The sequence below is a fragment of the Hyaena hyaena genome, unplaced genomic scaffold (genome assembly GCF_003009895.1).
Source record: "Hyaena hyaena isolate Hyena2069 unplaced genomic scaffold, ASM300989v1 scaffold_814, whole genome shotgun sequence".
NCBI classification, from domain to species: domain Eukaryota; kingdom Metazoa; phylum Chordata; class Mammalia; order Carnivora; family Hyaenidae; genus Hyaena; species Hyaena hyaena.
In genome coordinates, this window is record NW_024081445.1 from 605,689 (window position 1) to 625,529 (window position 19,841).

The 19,841-nt window shown below is 36.0% G+C and overlaps 1 protein-coding gene across 1 annotated transcript in view; it reads left to right on the forward strand.

Annotated features, from left to right (window-relative positions):
* The first annotated feature begins 2,391 nt into the window (after nt 1-2,391).
* The window catches only part of GABRA1 (gamma-aminobutyric acid type A receptor subunit alpha1), a 60,990-nt gene continuing 43,540 nt past the window's right edge, over nt 2,392-19,841 (forward strand). Inside the window, exons 1-3 of the mRNA XM_039219358.1 lie at nt 2,392-2,542; nt 4,850-4,938; nt 8,302-8,414. Coding sequence (XP_039075289.1) covers nt 4,865-4,938; nt 8,302-8,414 — 187 coding nt within the window. The 5' untranslated portion in view covers nt 2,392-2,542; nt 4,850-4,864. The remainder of the gene's footprint in view (nt 2,543-4,849; nt 4,939-8,301; nt 8,415-19,841) is intronic.

The following is a 19,841-nucleotide window of genomic DNA, read 5'->3' on the forward strand; positions in this document are numbered from 1 at the left end:
CTAGTAAAACCTGCCCTGTGAGTGTTGTATTTTAAATAGAAAATCATAGTATGGACATTTCCATTTCCATATGTGCATTGTAGTTTTAAGATAAACCCAATAATTATTTATAAATATTTATTTGTTTTAAAATGTATGGAAATGCTGCACAATTGTCACATAATACTTTCAGCCTAAAGAAAGATGTGATTGGCATTTTTCTCAACACGATTATTGTGCAAATGGTAACATTTCAGTAACTGGTTGAAAAAAAACAATCAGTAGAATGATTTGGTTGTGTGGCATTAGATATAGGACAGAAAGCTATTCCCATTTGCAGAACAGAGTAGACGAGTAAAAGCAGCTGTGACAATTTTACCAGGGGAAAAAAAAAAAGAGATGAAAAGATTACATTTCTGGGAGTATTAGTCTTTGCTGAATCAAAACATAACTATGGAATTGCATTATACATTGTCAGGTAAGAAAACAGTGTTTTTTAGTTAACACAGTTGTTAACTAAAGTGAGTTTTATTCTCAGAACTGCTCAATCAATAAATGAATTAATGGATAAGCACATAAATTTTAAAAGTTGAGTAATATCACATAGGGAAGCTATGATGATTCTCAAAGGATATCTTTAAGGATATCTTGACCTTTGTTGTGTCTGAACAGAGGAGGCAATATAAGATGATCTTCAAATCTCTCTTCCTTGAAAATTTATTTCTGAAGTCATTTCTCACTAACATTTCCCTTTCAAAGCTCAAGATAACCAAGCCTGATTCTGACGGTGGTTTTCAATTTTATATTCCTGATCATCTCAATCCCCTGTCTTAAATTGTAACCATGTAACCTGATTGCATTGCAGCACATGGTCAAGGAACGCTTGTAGAATCATAAAGCCCTGAAGAGTATAGACTGACCAGTTAGGGTTTTTTAAAATTCACTTGGCCAAGCTCCGCCCCTATCCAAAACGTCTCCCATGCTAGAAGTCTTGGACAAAATGACTAGGGAGCCCATCAAAGTCCGGACCTTACTCACTAGAAGCATTACATGGAGGCACCCCACCTTTTCAGCACCTCCATACCTAGTTGGGAGCAAGGGTTGAAGGGACAGCTTCCAGAATTTCAGGTCGTTTCAGAAAGCACTCCCAGGAAGAGAGTAGCCAACTCCTCTCTGCTACAAACACCCATTCACAAAATCCGAAGAGAGAACTACAGTCTCCCCTAGTTCCTTGGAGATTTAGTTAAACTGATGTTGGAACACACCCTCCTTCCCTAAGTGTATAATTACTCGTGGGTGGAGAGCTACCAGGGAGAGTAATAGAAGAGGGCACAGAGGGGGGAAAAAAAGTCAAAGACTGTTTTATCCTGACTTCTAAAAATCTTGTTAATCTTCTCTCCTCCCCCAGTCCCATTTTCCTAATCCGGAGAATGATGGAGTTCGAGGCAAGGGAATGATTCCGGAAATGGAGATATGACTCCCAAACCTAGAAATGATCTGGGTGATTTATTTAAAGTTAAATACTCCTCGCTCCGGGAACCCAGCACAATTCTTATTTAAAGGAGCTTGTGTTTTCTCCTACGTAACGTAAACAGACAAACAGTTGCCTCCAGAGATTGAGAACCCGGATCCGGAGCGCGTTTCTTGCTGTCCTCTAAGCTACAGACCAAGGTGGGGTGGAAAGCGCTCACAACCTGTGAAAGTGCGAGAGCCTCGAGAAACCGGTGGCCACTTCCCTACTGGACGGAACTCTTCCCCGCCATCCCTCCTCATTCGTGACTCTGCAAGACACAGGGACTCAGACATGTGTGTGGGAGTGCGTGCGAGGGAGGCGGGCGAGGGGGCAGCGGCTCTCCACACGTGCAACCCTGCGGCTCCCTGCGTCCATTCATATGCACACAGCGGCTGAATCGTTGATCAAAGCTGGACTAGTTATACTGATCAGCTGTTTGTTTTGTTTTTCTAATGGGCACACCTTAAAACGGTGTTCATGAATTGAAAGTGTGAAAAGGTTCTGAGAGGAGTCCCTATGCCTCTAACCCTTTATACCCTTTCCTGCCTCATTTCTACTCCCCACCAAAAAGGGAAAGCTTGCAGCAGATTGTGGAAGGATTTGAGTCTGCAGCCAGAGAGAAGGGGATTAGGGCCAGAGCGATGCAAGTTAAATTGTGCTGCATATAAAAAATGGGCGGATTGGTCTCCAGATCCAGAGGCTGGTACCACCTTCCTTTCTAAAATAAAATCTCTCTGGCATGAAGTCACCGCCTATTTCACATCCGGTTTGCCCTGGGACGTATTACTACTGTCTTGGTAAAGAGAAATCTTTTGTTGTATAGCTGCAGATCGGATACTGGGAAGCAAATTTGGGTGTGAAATCTTCAGCGAAGGAGCACGCAGAGTCCATGATGGCTCAGACCGAGTGAGCGCGAGGCAGCGCGCGGACGCCGCTCCGCTCCCGGCGCGCGGGGACCGGCGGACTCGCGCCGGCTGCGGGCTCCCGGCCGTTGCCTCTCGCACACTTTTCCCGGGTCTGGAGCGATCCTGAGCCCAGAGGGGGCCCGAGGTAAGTGCGGCTTCGGACCGCTGCACGCGCAGCTCTGAACGTGGCTTTTCGTGGCTCGAGAGACGGGAATGCTAGAGAAAAAAAGAGAAAGAGGGAACAGGTCAAGAGCCTGATCCCACAGCAGGTAGAAACCGCGAAAGTTTTTCTTTCAGGGCGAAAACCGCAGCGATAGAGAAGCATTATTTTTTGCCCTCTCTCTGTACCTCTTCTTTTCTTTCCCCCCTTTCTTAGGCAGATGTGAATGTATCCCGCGGGGTGGGTGGTGACATGTTGTTTTCATTTTTTTTTTTTTTTCCAAGAGGGAGCTGGGATGAGGTGGGGAGGGGCTTTGGGGGGTATCGTCTAAAGTTAAGACGCTGGGACAGAAAACCTGTGTTAATATTCCATCCTTGGGAAGGCACTCTTTCATTCTGGCTGCAAAAATGCCTCTTTTCTCCTTTCCAGTGGACGCTGCTAAAATGCCCTCTGGTGCAGGGGTCTTTCTGGTTCTGAACCTGGAAAACTCAACTTCTCATTTGATATAGGCGGCATGGGATATAGGTGTTTGGCGGGTGTGTGTTTGGCAGGGGGGAGGTTGAAGGTGGAAAAGGGTAGGGAGGCGGCTTAGCATTTCTTTTAAACTATTATGTTTGTATTTGCAAGAAACTTTCTTGCTCAACAACTCAAGTGCCATGATAGGTTTGTTTTTCTTTGAAATGCCAGAGGAGGAGGAAAAGCTATGGTACCTTGCCTTGGGGTTTTGTTTTGTTTCATTTGCCCCTTTAGGAATCACCTTTTTAAAAATATATATCAAGACCAACAATTATTAATGGATAAGACAAATTGTTTTTCTTCATAACCGATGTTGAAGATTAACGCAAGGATGAATTATAACTGTGCAATTTAGATGCTATATTTTAACGTAACGATATTTACCCAATATTTCTTGTCATCTATGCCAAAACCGGTGACTAAATTGAGTAGGAACTATGAAGCTCATAGCTCTTATCTCTGGATCTAGACCATTTCACTCTAAACACATTAATTATGTTTCATTGCTTACATGCCTGTTTGTAATGGTTTTTACTGATATAAATGATCCCCAAGAGTGTGGAAAGCATTTGTGTAGATGTACTTAAAGGCATACCACATTAAACTATAGAGTGCTTAATGAAAAACATGCTTTAAAAGACATGCAATCCATTAATCACTCACTGTACTAAGGAGTATAGATTCAGGGAGGTGCTAATAAATACCTTTAACATTTCTCATGCTATAGTTGCCATTAATTATAGCTAATTAAATAAAGTGTTACCACATCTGCCCCTTACCCAGGTAGTGCACTGATTTTTAAAAATTGTCGCCTCAGATAGATCCTAGTTTTTCAAAATTCTCTAAGCTTTCCATACTCTTCCTTTCCTCCAGCATCCCACTATCAAGTCTAAAATTCGACAATCAGATGGTGATTGATTGCACTTTACCTAAGAGGGAAAAAAGATTCCCTTATTCATGCAAAGCAGAGCACTCTAGCTCCCATCTGTCTGAGATGAAACATTTTCTAGCAGCAACCTGGCAGAATTCAAGAGGGCTTAAAAGATATGTGTGGGCATGTTTGTATGCATTTACGTGAGTGTGGTTTGTGTGTATGAGAGAGATCAGCACATGGCTTGACTGTAAAGTGTGTCCTTTAGCCTCACAGAAGCATTAGTGAGCATATTTAACAAGGCAATCACAGGCAGAGAATATAAGCACGACTTCGGCATTCAACAGTGTGTTTCTTGTGTTTTTTTTTTAAAAAGATAAATACAGTTGCTTCTGAAACCGAATTAAATCCAGAATTCAAAGGTGAATTCAGCCATTGAAACATATTAACCTACCCCATTTCAGCACCTAAGTATATTCTCCCCGTTACAGACATCAGCTTAAAATTTTCAATGCACAGTTCAGGCATGGAAACTCAAATCAGAAAGGTCAACATTCTCAGATGATAAACAAGAAGAGAGTAATTCAAACTATATTGGAAATATAAACCCTGGAGGAAAAAAAAACTCAGTTTTCATGTTGAGCAGTATTGTCACCTGAAAACATTTCAACTTGTATTCTTTTACAGGAGAAATTAAGGCACTGATATATTTCTGAATGGAAAAATGGAAGGAAAAGTAGAGAATGGATGGTCCAGGTTTCCATTGCTTCCAATGAGGTGTCATATCCCAGTGAGGTCATTTCCTGACTTCAAAGCATTCATCTGAACTGCCTCAGTCAGCCCTAGTGGTTATAACCTGATGTTTCTTGCAAGAGACATTGATCTCTACTTGTTCTACTTTTCAGCTGCACAAGCCCACGATGAAGAAAAGTCCGGGTCTCTCTGACTATCTTTGGGCCTGGACCCTCCTTCTGAGCACATTGACTGGAAGAAGGTGGGGGCACCTTATTTTAAATCTGCATGAGAATTTCTGTAACTTTTCACTTATTCTTTCAGGGGAAAGAAAATTGTCCTTGGATGAATTCATGACTAAGGGAATTCAAAAAACTTAACTGCAATAAAATTCCAACTAAGAATAAAGAAGAACACTATGAAAAAATAACCACCTTATTTGCGTGATAGTTAGAATACACTTAACACGCTTTTGTTAAAGGAATGTATTCATTCAACATTTAAATCTTAAATTGAACTTTTTACTGTTCAGTTGTAACAGAACAAAATAAATGGTTTCCTAGTTCATAGAAAAAGTTACTCCAATTAACGTCTCTGTGCTATGTGAGTTGATTTTCCAGCAAGACCATTTCTAGCCAGTTATAAAGATCATAGAGTAACTTGTGACTATATAAAAGTGTAAAGTTTAAAATAATATTTGTAATTTGAAAGTCATACGTCTCCATAAATGCATGTGCATATTCTGTTTTGAAACCATTATTTGTATCATCAATTAAGGCAGAATTGACCAAACAAATATTTGAGAACATTAAGTAAAATTGAACTTCTCTCTTTAAGCATAACTACTATGGAGACAAGTAATGATAAAAATTTAGTAATGTGCTTAACCATATTCAAAATATTTGCTAATGATCAAATCAAGCATATAAACATTTTATAGAAGCAATGACATAAATGACCAAAGAACCAAGAAGAACGAAAGATTCTTCTTTATATGCCTTTATATTTCTTCCGTAGTCTACTCCGATGGCCCATAAGAAAGTCTTAGACGCATTATAAACACCTAAGGTTCTTCAAAATGTGATGGAAAGTGAACTCTCATGAATTAAGGTGGAGAAAAGGACTGGTCTGGAAAGATAAGAATTTAGGAGGATTTTTTGCATTGAGAAGTTGTGTTTTTATTTTTTGCTATTTTGTGTGGTAAATAATGACTACCAGATGAAGAAGAGATTCACTATTACCAGATACTCTTAATCTGAGGAGTTAAATGTTCTTCATTGCTTTTGAAAAATTATAAGTGTTACTATTGTAATGACCTGTAGATGGAGTTAGTGCACAGTGTTTTATTATATAGTGGTTCATATGGAATCAAAATCAGGTACTGTAACTGACATTTCTCTTCAAATTATATTTTCAGTTTAGGAAAGCTTACCTTGGCATAAGTGTTTAAGAGCAGTAAACAACCTTGATCTTTATCCTGGGGTTATTTTCTGACAATTACAACTGGACACGGTAAATTAGAAGTAGAGATAAAGAAAAACCTGATTAGAAAAATCACAAGAAATAAAGATTACTTTTCCGTTTGGGATAGCAGAACTAGTTTTCTGGGAGGGAGGGAAAAGTCTCTTTTGGCATTTGTATTTCAATGAATGCAATTGCTGGAAATGACATTTATAAGATAAAACCAGACATAAAAACATTTCCTGAATTTGGTATAAGCTTAAACACAAAGAGAATGCAGGAAAAGGTAATAACTGCATATTTTAGGAATCCTATCAGCAATCTAATTGTGCTCTGTCACGTCACCCTGTCTCATATTTTTCTCTTCCTATTTCACTGCTTTCTTCCTTTGACTCCTTGATCAGGCCCTCTTCACAACTTAAAGTGTACTAGCATTTCTTTCCCACCTTTATCAAGATGACCTTCCAATATCCTTGAAAGATGCATGCATGTCAGTTCGTTTGTGACAAGTTTTTATAAATAATTGCATTCAGACAACTATTTTATGCTTTATTGGTGTTACCTACTAATGAGATATCCTGGAAGACACAGAGCTCAGTAAAAATTTGATTTAAAAAACTAGTAAGAAGTTTAATTTTGCCAAAGGAGAGTAAACTCAATCTGTATGGTAGTAATGTCAAATTTAGGAGAATGAGAAATTGTTTCATAGAGGTGCATTTCATATACTGAATATCTTGCAGAGCTTTTAGTTATAATAGCTTCATTACATTAAAATTTTATCAGAGAAACGGCCATTGAATTTTGCCAGTATAAGATTAATTTTTTTTAAAAAATAGTGTTTGTTTTTGAAATGATACTTTGATTATATTTCTAGTTCTGCTCAAATAAATGAATCCTGGTTTCAAATGTTACTTTTTTTTTTTTTTTTACATTGAGTAGTAATAAAAACACACAACAGTGAAGGCAAAAGCATATTAGGTTGAAAGTATGAAAGTAATATTTTTGTAGCATTTTTTAGTTTACACTCTGTATTCATTTTCCTTTACTCAAGGTCAGAGCTATTATTGAAATATGTCAGTGACTGTGATCCACCCTAAGATTGAAAATTCTTCTCTCAAAGGATTCTGGAGGTGTCATCCTAATCATTACATAAAATACTAATTCAATGAGCATAAATGATAATGTGATTGATATAAGAAATACACATGGTATTTGAACCGTGGTCACTATGTGGTTGAAACTAAAAGATTAGTGGTAAGGGGTAAGAACTATACTTGCAACTGAAAAGATTGAAATAGAAACAATATACCAGTATAGAAGAATAGAATTAAATTTTAGACTAAAAGTTGAAGAAAACTGAGTTCGAGTTTAAGCTCTGCTCACAAATAGCTGTGTTTTCTTAAACAAAATGCTAATATTGTCCACACTACAGTTTACTGAACCATAAATTAAGAATATTGGAACACATCTTTTTTCAAGGTATCTCTTTTAAGACAGAAATGACAAAAATTCAATTAGAGGTTTGAATAGACACATTATAAGAATTGGTACATAGACCTTAGGGGAATGGAAATTACACACTGATTTGAAACTATAATTATCCTAAGAAACAAGTTTAAACTATTTGTCTCATCTAAATACCCTGAAAGAACATCAGAAGGACAAAGATAGATATAAAAAAAGCAGACTGAAGGAAGAGTATGTTGTTAGGTGAAATCTTAGACTAATGCTGCATGCTAATTAAATGAAAACAAAATTATTAATTTGGTAGCTCATACACACATTTTTTTAATTTTGGAAGAGGTTTGACAGATTTGTTTTTCTGTCCCTAGCATGCATTAAGATTTTTGCTTGCTCAGAGAAAACATGCATTAAGCATTGTATATATGCTGAAATTTATACATATAAAGAGACAAAAGGCATTTCCTGTAATTTTACTTCCATAGCAGAAATATTAGAATAAAGAACTTATCATCTGTGAGAACAAATATGAGAAAATGGTAGAAATTAAAATATTACTTTTTTTTTACGTTACTAGAAGGAATTTTCAAATTAAGATTCAATAGAAAATAAGGTAGGAAAATCCAAGAAAGGCTTTATTTGGGAAAAGGTTTTAATAGAAATGTGTAATTTAGATTAATACCTTCCTTTATGCTTTTTTCAGCTATGGACAACCCTCATTACAAGATGAACTTAAAGACAATACCACAGTCTTCACCAGGATTTTGGACCGACTCCTAGATGGTTATGACAATCGTCTGCGACCAGGATTGGGAGGTGGGTCACACTGTTGTGTTTTTATTTTAGAGATTTTAAATTGTTACTAATGAAGCCTTGCTTTCCTTCTAAATGGTAGAGTAATAAGAATGGCAGTATGTAGCTTAATGGACTAATCCTATTTTTAATAGATGGCTCAATGTTAATTCAATTTACTATGGTAGTTCTGTGCACAAACCTATATGTAGTAAAAGATAGATACAAACTCCTCATAATTACATTAAAATGTTACGTTTACTTAGCAATCATAATGTTTTCTGTGCAATGACTTGATTATCCAGGGGAAAATGAAGATAATATTCTCCCAGCCCAAAGACTACATCTACTTCATTTGACATTGCTATGTTTGCATTGAATTCAAGTAGATTATCTCTGAGCCTAATGCTCTAAACATTTATTTTGGAATATTACATATTGATCCACTATTTTGCATTAGATTGGCACCAACTGTGGGATAAAACGTAAATGTGATAGATGGTAATATTTTTAAGCATGCATTTGACCTTAAGCCTTAATTTTTTGTAGTAAAAATATATAAATATATTTTTCTCTATTTACCAATTAATTGGTTACACTAATGAGTTTCTGCTTAGGAAGAAAATAGCACTTAATAATAGAATATTTATAAAAATGAGAGTAAATAGTGATAGATGTTACACACTTATTTGAATAACCTTTGAGTAAGATAATCAACCAATCTTATTTAGTTAAACAAAGACTAATGAAGCCAAAACAAAATATTGACCTCAGAGTAAAACAAGGGAAGCAAGGAAGCACATTATTGTTTAAATTTACATAGGAAACCTAGGTGAGAATCTATGATTTCCAGCTATAGCTAATGCTGCACCTCCTCTGAAGCATGTGTTAGCAACTATTTAATAGCAATATTTAAATAAGAATTAAGTGGCAATATTAAGAAAGTCATCTTTTCTTCACTTAGATAGCCAACATATACAAAAAATAAGAAGCTTAAGCATACAAATTTTGATTTTAAAACTGAATGGTAGCCTGGATTTAGAGTCAATCTTTTAATATTTTGGATAGTATAATCACATGGATGGGGATCATGGGTCTGTTTTGAGGCTGCCAAATGCCATTAGTGTCTCAGAGGCTTAAGAGGAACTGCTGTGTCAAAGACAACACTCGCATATATCTCAGAGGTCTTACCAGGTGTTTTTTTCTTGTCAATTTCAAACATTCAATCTTGGACACACTGTGCAAATTCCTCCAGGTGTAAATTCCACCTAGTTTTCCTTTTCTGCATTCTTAGGGAAAAAATCTTGAGGAACAAAGATATATCGTTCAGAAAATGGAGTGCATAGCTGTGTATGTAATGTATTGCAATAATGTTTGTGTATATCTAAACATCTCAGTTGGCTTCAGGAAAATTGTTCTTAAATCATAAAATTTGAAATAAATCACAAAGAGTGCAAGTAGGGGATGAATGTACAAAATGAAGAAGCAGGATAGTGATAGAACTTTTAGAAAGTAAGACTTCTGAAGTATTAATGGGCATGCATCTGATTCCTTTACTTCCTGCTCCATGATATCAATCCTTACTAAATCATCAGAGTTTTATAATGCATCTAGAAAACATTTTCATTCTGGTTTAAGAAATTCCATCTAATACTTCAACATGTAAATATGACTAGTCTCTGTAAGCTCTATGTGCATAATTTTCAGTTTGTTAAAGGATTTTAAATACACACAAATGTGTATACACACACACACCTTTAATGATCAGCTGTATGGTTGTATTGTTGTTTGGAGTATAAGTAATAGACCCTGACTGCTCATTGATGTTTAATTACATATCATAACTCTTATATAAATGTGTATGTTAACTCTTTAATCAAATATAGTGTAAGCAGGAAGTATTTTACCTACTTCTTATTGCACACCCGGGTCTTATAGAGACACAGAACTTGAGGATGTATAAGGTAGACTAAGAATGATTTGAAAAGCTAATTTTCAAGAACTGAGATATGGTAGATTTATTAACAGAAACAGCTACATTGACTCACATTGCAACATTACTGCTTTGTTAGAATTTATTTTTAATACCTATTTAATGCCTCTAATAACAAAAAAAATGTGTATTTAAAGAACAGAAATCATAGGTAGCCAAATGTAGTCAAGATATATTCTTTTTAATTGAAATGGATAAAATGTGCTATAATAGTAGAGAATTAAAGGATTCAAGAAAACTTGAAAGAATGCATATGCTTTAATCTTTGCTAAAGATAACTTTTCTGATATTTATGATTCCTGGAAGCAATGATTTTAAGGCTATGATAGACAAAACAAATTGAAAAGTAGCTCAAGTTTTTGCTTCTGTTTCTATTTTATATATCATCCTGAAATGTACTATAATTAAATCTGATAAACTTGAGAGTTATGAGGAAGCTTTAATACTGACTCACTTAATTTTTATTAATTTTCTTGGAATGCAGTTTTTAGTCATAGGGATATACCGGCATGTGTTTATTACGTGTATCTCCAGAGTCATCAATATTTTTAAGTACATCTTGAAAATGTCTCTCTGTCTTTAGAAAACTACACCTTAAATATTAAATGTAGTTTTAGATTTTTTTCAAAGACACAATCAGCTACAGAATTAGAAAAATATTACCCCCATGATTTCTGGATGCTATTAGCTGAAATTACTGAATACATTTTTCTCTGTAGTTATTTACTTTCATTTCTTGGGCATAGATTTGTACTAAGTATGACATACATTGCAGTAGATCTCCATTGAAAAAAGGTGTACCTTTGTTGTTGTTGTTACATGATCCGTTTGCTTCTTTATCTACCCATTTTTACAGATGAGAAGTCCATGTAGAGCAATACTTGAAAGATTATCATTAGCTTCTGAGAGGGTTAAAGTTTCCTCTTAATAGCTTTATGATCACAACCGAGAAAATCTCTTGCAAGAGAAATGGGCCCACTCTCCTCTCTATTAGAACAAAAGTCTGGTTTTATGAAAAGAATAACATTATGCAGAAGGCAGAGATAATTTATTCTGAATGCCCTCTGAAGGTATAGAAAAGTGATAAGCTGAGACTGGAGACAAATGTAAGAAATTCTTGTATGTGCAAATTCATCATGACCTGTTTATCAGAAAAATACACTGCCATCCAAAGGTATAGCAATAGTCTTTGGAGATACACACAGTGGATCTAATAACTAAGAAACTAAATATGTAGCTTGGTTCGTCTAGATATGTAGCTTGGTTCGTCTAGATAATAGAAACCAGTTTGCAGATATTGTTACACTGTATAAAAAAATCTACCTTTTCAGAGCCCAGAGAGCAATCCTGAGAAAATGGTAGGGTCACATAAAGAAAGATAACCTGGAAAGAACTTTTCTCTTCCTTCCTTCCTTCCTTCCTTCCTTCCTTCCTTCCTTCCTTCCTTCCTCCCTCCCTCCCTCCCTTCTTTCCTCTCTTCTTTTGTTCCTTCCTTCCTTCCTTTCATTTGCAACAGAAGAAATAAAAAGGAATATAATATGTGGAATTCTAATGATAGAATGTACTGTATTCAGGAAAAAAAGAGAACAATAAGCTGGCTATGTTTATATTTTATTTTTTAAACTTTTAACGTTTATTTATTTTTTGAGAGACAGAGAGAGATAGTGTGAGCAAGGGAGGGGCAGAGAGAGAGGGAGGCACAGAATCTCAAGCAGGCTTCAGGCTCTGAGCTGTCTGACCAGAGCCTGACATGGAGCTCCAATCCACAAACTGTAAAATTATGACCTTAGCCAGAAGTCGGACGCTCAAAGGACTGAGCCACTCAGGCGCCCTAGCCATGTTCATGTTTTAAATACAAAGTTAATGAAGAAATCTTTAAATAGACTCAAATTGAAATAATCAGTAGCCATAAAACACAAAACAAAACTGCCAGAAATTGTGGAATTCATTTTATATAAAAATCTCTTTTTATGAGGCAAGGTGTAGAGGGCTGTTTCTTCTTTGCAACTAGGGACTAAAGAATGTTTTTGAAAGGCTCTTGCCTAAAGCCAGGTCATTACAGAATACAATGGTTGGGGAGAGGAGAAGGTAAAAGCCAGAAAGAATGGCAAGATGAGAAAGGAAAGGTTACAGAAGAAAGGTAAGCAAAAGAGGGTATTGAAAATAAGGAGAGGAAGGGCACCTGGGTGGCTCACTTAGTAAGCATCCCACACTTGACTTGTCTCAGGTCATGATCTCAGGGTTGTGGGATGGAGCCCCATGTCTGGCCTGAGCATGGACCCTACTTAAGATTTTCTCTCTCCGCCTCCTCTTCCCTACCCCTGCCTCTCAATCAATCAATCAATCAATGCAAGTAAGAAGAGGCAAGTGATAGGGATAGAGAAAGTAAAGGAGAAAAACAGAGAAGATGGTAAAAGAAAGGACTCTCTGTCACGAAGATGGGTAGGCTCAGGTGTTCCTTGATTAATCAAGATTCCTCTTTTCTTTTTAAATGAGGACCAAACTGAACACATTCTGAAACGGTTCACTTTCCAGAGGTTTCTCCTCATTGACCATGATTAAATTATATTAAAGAAGCCTGAATTTTCTCCAACTTCCTAAAGAGTTAAGTGATACAGTCCCTGAATTGCTACCATCTGAGTTAAATTTCAGCCAGTATCACATTGGTTTCTCCTGAGCTCTTGATGGCGGACAAAAACAGCCCATACACATAGATCCCAAACTCAATTCTGAAGGGAGGTTTCAGTTTTTAAGGATAGGTAATGCCCTTCCAGTGACATCCTTTCCTTTTGCCCAGCCTTCTATACAGGCTACATTTTATCAATGATAGGACAAAATCCCAGGGTGAACAGGGCTGCTGTTTGCAGTTTGTTGTCTGGAAAATACCACCAGGCTGAAGGGTTGCCCTTCCCCCTGTTCACAGTGTTCTTAAGCTTCTTGCTTATGAAAGACCTTTTCTTCTATAAACAATTTTATTTCATTCCTTGGAAAACTGATTACGGTAAAACCGTTTTTTTAAAAGCTTATTTATTTATTTTGAGAGCGAGAGCGAGAGCATGAGCACAAGCAAGGGAAAGGCAGAGTGAGATAGGGAGAGAAGAAAAATCTTTTTTAAAAAAAATTTATTTCTGAGAGAGAGAGAGATAGCATGAACAGGGGAGGGTCAGAGAGAGAGGGAGACACAGAATCCGAAACAGGCTCCAGGCTCTGAGCTGGCTGTCAGCATAGAGTCCGACGGGGGGCTCAAACCGACGAACCATAAGATTGTGACCTGAGCCAAAGTCAGACACTTAACCAACTGAGCCACCCAGGTACCCCGAGACCAGAAAAATCTTAAGTGGGCTCCATGCAGTCAGCTCAGAGCCTAACGCGCTGGGCTCCATCCCAAGAAATGTGAGATCAAGACCTGAACCAAACTCCATAGCAAGCCTGCTCAACTGCTCACCTGAGTGAGCCACCCAGGTGCCCCAGGGTAAAACCATTTTTAAATGAAACTCAAACAGGATAGTGCCAAAGGAATGATATCTTGGTTGAGGCACATTTTCAAGGGATTACAGAACTTTTCACTCTCGCCCTCCCTGTAACAGTAGCTTCTAGAAATATTATAATTTCTTAATATTGCCTTAAGTTTAACCTCAATAAATAACATCTAGGGTGATGGATGCCTCTCAAAGATTTTATCATTAAGCCAAAAAGATGAAGATGGTAAAGGAAAGAGAGTGAATGTATACTCATCACATGATAAACCCAGGTGGATTGGAGGAAAAGTAGATAGCTAAATGAGTAGTTAAGAATGTGGGTAGATAATGTACTTTATTTGTTCCTACTACACTCTTAACAGATATTTAGTTAAGATTTTCTCCTTTTTCCTGTAAGTCTTATAGATTTGGACTTTTTATTTATTTCTCTCATAGCTTACTTGAATCTATCATTTAGATGAATATTTGGAGCTGGAATATAATTAGGGTTTTCTCTCAAGGTAACCTTGTTAAGCACTAACATAATACTTAAGGAACAATCTTATGTTTCAAAGCAAACTTTCTCCTTATCTTCCTAATTTTCCCAGTTTTGGATTTGTTATGCTATATAAGACCTTTTAGACTTCTTTTGGCCCAATTATTGCAAGAGATCTCAGCTTTATGATGTAAACATCTCCAACTAAGGAAGGTGAATGGCTTGGATATGTGCGAAGCTGGCAAAATGGTGTTGACTCCTTGGGGAATTAGTTTGGGATCTTCAGTTATGGTTCATTTTGCATCAAAATAAGTAAAGGTGGAAAACTAAGTGCTCTGGAAAAAAAGCAGATTGACTTTTGTGAAATTTTGTTAACTTTGTAAAGTTTAGATGAGTGGGGATCAAGAAAGCAGTATCATTTACATCTTTGTCAAAATTCAACTTCGTATTATTTGTATTATTATTTGTATCCTGTGTGATGTTGAGATCAGAAGCAACCATTTTATTCATGTTCAATGGAAGCTAACACATACATTTAAAATTTATATTAAACAGCCAGGATTGCAAAACTTAAGAGGCTGAGATATTAAGAGGACAATGTGATGGCTTTTGGCAGAATAAAAAGATTCTAAGTTACTGACAATATCCAAAACAGTTTAAAAGGTTTGATTCATCCAATATTTTTTGTTGGTGGTAGTGGTGTTATTTACTTTGCCAGATAATGGTCTTGAGTATTGTCATTTGAAATTGGTCTCTGGGATCCTTCTTTCTGAATTTGCTGTAGTTTTATTTGGTGCTTTTAATGTGAGGTCTGAAGCCAATGCTCAGACTGTGGCATAATGTAACCATTTCCACAGAAATACTGTATCTAGACATCCCATAATTCAGCTGAATTTTCGAGAAAAAACAGTTACCAAGAAACCCAAGAGGAATTGTTAAAATGAACAGAGAGCACCTTTTAACCTTTACTGGCTGAGATCTCCAGTCAGCTCTTGAAGCCAGCTTGTCTAATGAATACAACCTAGATACCCAAAGGAATGTTATAGCATGTTTAGAAACTTTCTACTCTCATCTTTTCCTGTAGTATATAAATCATCTTCCTATCAGTGCCAAGTTCCTGAGATAAAATGTAGCCAATGAGATTATGCTCAAATTATAAAGACCAAATTATTAGTGAACAAGTGCAGTTTATTTTTTGTGCAGTTATTTTTGAAATTTTTATAGTTTTTATTTCTCATCTTCATTATAGAACCAATGTAGAATATTTTTAAAAAATGTTTTCTGTAAATGAGTGTGCTTTTTCCAGGTAGAATCTGAACCTCTTCTTTGAAAAATAATCCTGTAGTGTTTCTGAGATGAGAGACTGCAGTTTGGAAAATTTGAGAGAAAATAAAATTCTAAGTGGATGCCGTATTCCTCCAAGAGTGCCATAGTTTAGTTTAATCTCATGTAACTAAAATGGTATGAAGGTAACAGGAAGTATGCCTCAAAGCTGTTATAGGTTATACAGTTTTGATCAAGACTTAATATAGACCAAAAGAAACTCATTTCTCCAACACAGCCATCATATTCTTCTCTAACAGTTACCCTCTCCCAGTAGAAACTGCATATAATATAAGGAAGAAGGAGGGAATTTCTCAGTGGAAATGAGATTAATCTCTGCCACAATAAAATTTACCTTTTTTTTTTTTTTTTTTTTTTTTGTCCTGGAAGATACCTGTATCATTTGAGTACTTAGAACCTGAAAACACAAAAGGATTAGGGATTGATTAGATATCTTGAAATGGGAATTTATAACCCATATCCAGATATAGAGGCTGTAGGCAGCCACAATTAAGTAGCTCTGCATATCAGCTAGGGAAAGTTGCCAACTATTCTAAAGAATTTAAGGAATGAAAATGAAGGATAGGGAGCAAAAAGTATTGCCCCAGGCGTATTGGCAGGGAGTTGAAACATTGCCCATTCCAAGAGTACACGCTGATAGTTATGTAGAGAGCCCAGAATATTTTCAATTTCCAAACAGGACTATTTCCAAGTGGGATTTTAAGATATACTTTATTATGATGACTAATGTTAGTCCATTTAGTCTCCATATAGTGACTGCCTCTCTGAATTAATAGACAGAAAATAACTTAAAGGAGGCAATAAACCTCCCTCATAAGTTATAAGTCCACAGAACAGGGCCTAGTGAATATTACTCTGAGTTCTTCAGCAGACAGCATTTCCAGGAAAAATATGGCCAATACTGTATTAAATAAATTGTTGAGATAGGCATTACTAATAAACCACCACCTGTAATTCTTCACTGTTGATTCCTTCTTCCTTCTATTTTTTTTATTACACTCTTATAATGCATTATTCACACAGCATCAACTTTCTTCTTAAACTGCAAGTAACATAATTTCAACTCATTACCCAAAGTCTTCTTATTGCATTAGAATAAATGCCAACTGCTTGGTGAAATGCACAGATCTCTTTAGGTGTGGCCCCACTTGCAGTAGAGTGTCATCTTGTACCATGACCATCAGCATCACCAGACTCCAGTTATATTACTCGATTTTCTGTTTCTTAAACTTCACACATTTATTCTTGCCTTAGATCTTGTTCTTTCCAAAATCTCCTTTGTCTTTCCCTTTTGCTCATCCTTGAATGTTTCTCATTATTGAGATCTCAGTTCAAAGTTATCTCTTCAAAAGCCATTCTTTCAGAGCATGTATAATGATCTGAAATTAATTTGCATACTTTATGTATGTGTTTGTATATAACTATATATGTAATTTTATCTATTGCCTTCCAATGATCTACCAATCTATGTTTCTAATCTATCATCTACTTATATTTCCCATCCATGTTTCTAATCTAGATAAATGTTTTCCCCAAGACTAAAAGATAAGCTACAGAACAGGAACATTTGTACTTTTCTTCATAGTATTTCTACAACTTAGAACAGTGCCTGCCTGACATATAGAAAATGCTCAATAAACATTTGCTAGTTAATGTACCCAAAAAACACACCTCAAAGTGTTCTTGTCATCAAATCTTATTCCACCATAATTCCAGTGTGATGCAGTCCACTGTACAGGTATTATTTCTCCACTGAAAAGGCAAGAAAACAGGCTCAGAGAGATTAAAAGATTGTACCTAACATCACACAGCTGGTTCTCCAGGAGTATCAGAGTTAAAATCTGAGTGTTTTCACTTTTAATCCAATGTGCTTACTTCTTACTATACTACACTGCTTTCCTCATTTCTGCCTCAAGCACTAATCATCTTTTTGAATTATCACTTCAAAACATGTTATTTCAATACTTATCAGCAGGATATCAACATTGTAAGAAATCCCTGGTAAAAACAAATTTACTGTTGTCTAGCAGCTATAGAGTATATACTCTAGTGTGTGTGTGTGTGTGTGTGTGTGTATTTGTATGTGTGTATATATATAAAGCATATAAATATATATAAATCATAAATATAAAGCACATAAAGTACTTATATGTATGTGTCTAAAGCATATCTTTGAAGGTTATGCTTCTTCAAAGACTGATTTTAATTGGTTTACTTATTATAAATTTTATTTACATTGATGTACTATTTTAAGATATCCCCAGAGCACCTGGGAGGCTCAGTGGATGAAACATCTGACTCTTCATTTCAGCTCATGATTTCATGATTTCACATTCATGGGATCAAGCCCTGTGTCAGGCTCTACACTGACAGGACTGAGCCTACTTGGAATTCTCTCTCTCTCCCCTCTCTCTGCCCCACTCCCACTCACACACACGTGCTTTCTCTCTCTCTTTCAAAATAAATAAATAAATGTTAAAAAAGATACCCCCAATCACTGTAATAATAATCACCACCATCATCATAATCTCATTTTACACGATTCCATGATTATCCCTTTGACACTTGAACATGCATATAAATTTATACAAATTTTAAAGACTGTTGATCTTTTTTTTTTACAATAGACAGGAATGGGTTATTGTGAAGAATATACTTTAAAATATTTATTTGTTAATTAATCTACTCTTTGAACGTTTCCTCCAATTGACTTATTTTAATCGATTTCAATTTTCAGACAATTTCCTGATTACATAAGGGGTCCATTCATGTTTAACTTTGACTAGCTGTAAAATCATTCCAGCTGAACTTCATTAGAAGTTCCTGACTCATGTTGTGCATTTTTAAAGAGAATATGTGAAACAAAATTATCTTCACTTTTTCTCATGAGATCCATAGAAAGGCCTTGAGTATTTTCTCAATATTTCCAACAACACTTTAGAGGTGAGTGCTAAGTCAATAAAGTCCATGGAGCTCCTGGGCAGTTCAGTCAGTTAAGCATTCGACTTGGGCTCAGGTCATGATCTCACTGGTTTACGGGCTTGAGCCCCATGTTGGGCTCTGTGCTGACAGCTCAGAGCCTGGAGCCTGCTTCAGATTCTGTGTCTCCCTCTCTCTTTCTGCCCCTCCCCCACTTGTGTTTGTCTCTGTCTCTCAGAAATAAGTAAAAATTAATAATTTAATAATTTTTTTTAAAAAAAGAAGTCCAGCACTAAAGCATATGACTTGGATTCTAATATTCTAAAGTTACTATTATGTATATATAAACACCCTTCATGGGAATTTATGAGGGTTTCAAGTTGGAAAAGAGGTTCCAATATTGAGAAAAGGAAGGTTCCTCAACAATGCTCCTATATCTCAGCCAAAGCACATACCTAGGAGCAAATCTTTCATTTAAGCCTGGTCCTGGATCTAAAGAGGTTTTGATTTCAAACCATCATTTCTTTGCCAAATAGGCAAGTTAACCATCTCACTTTTTAAAGTTTGACTAAAGTACATTCATAACAGTCCTCTATCTTGAAAACTTGCACTCTGAATTATAAATCTTCTGTCTTAAAGAAGAATGACTTCACTTATCACTAAGGAAATTGCTAGTGAGCTGGAGTGAAAGACATACTTTTGGTCAAAGGAACCTATTTCTTATCACTGAAATTGTACTCAATTAATGAGAATGTGGTTTGAGGGTAATCATTAGGTATGTATTTTTGAAAAAAAGAGGGAGAAGAAAACATAAGATGTTAGCAGTGGATTTATGTGAATGGTAGTATTTTAGGGAGTTAAATTTTTCTTCATTTTTTTGAAATTTCCAAACATAGTATGAAGATTTAAAAAGTTAAATAAACAACATAATGCATTATATTGGCCATATGTTTACCTGAAAGCTTTTATAACATTTTAGAGTAGCATTTCCAGATAAGTTTGGGAAGTACAGTGGTAAACAAGGTTGATCACATTTATTTAAAACATGATTCTTAGAGACATTAGCATGCTAATCTTCATGATGAATCTTCCAGAGGCATACATAATAAGCAGAGGTTTTTAGCAGTGGGAACTGGACCATCACAAACAGCTGATGACAAATCAAAGAAAACTGGGTATGTGGTAAGGAAAATATTTTAGAGGGGAAAACATAAAAAGTGTTGCTCCTTTTCTCTAGTTAA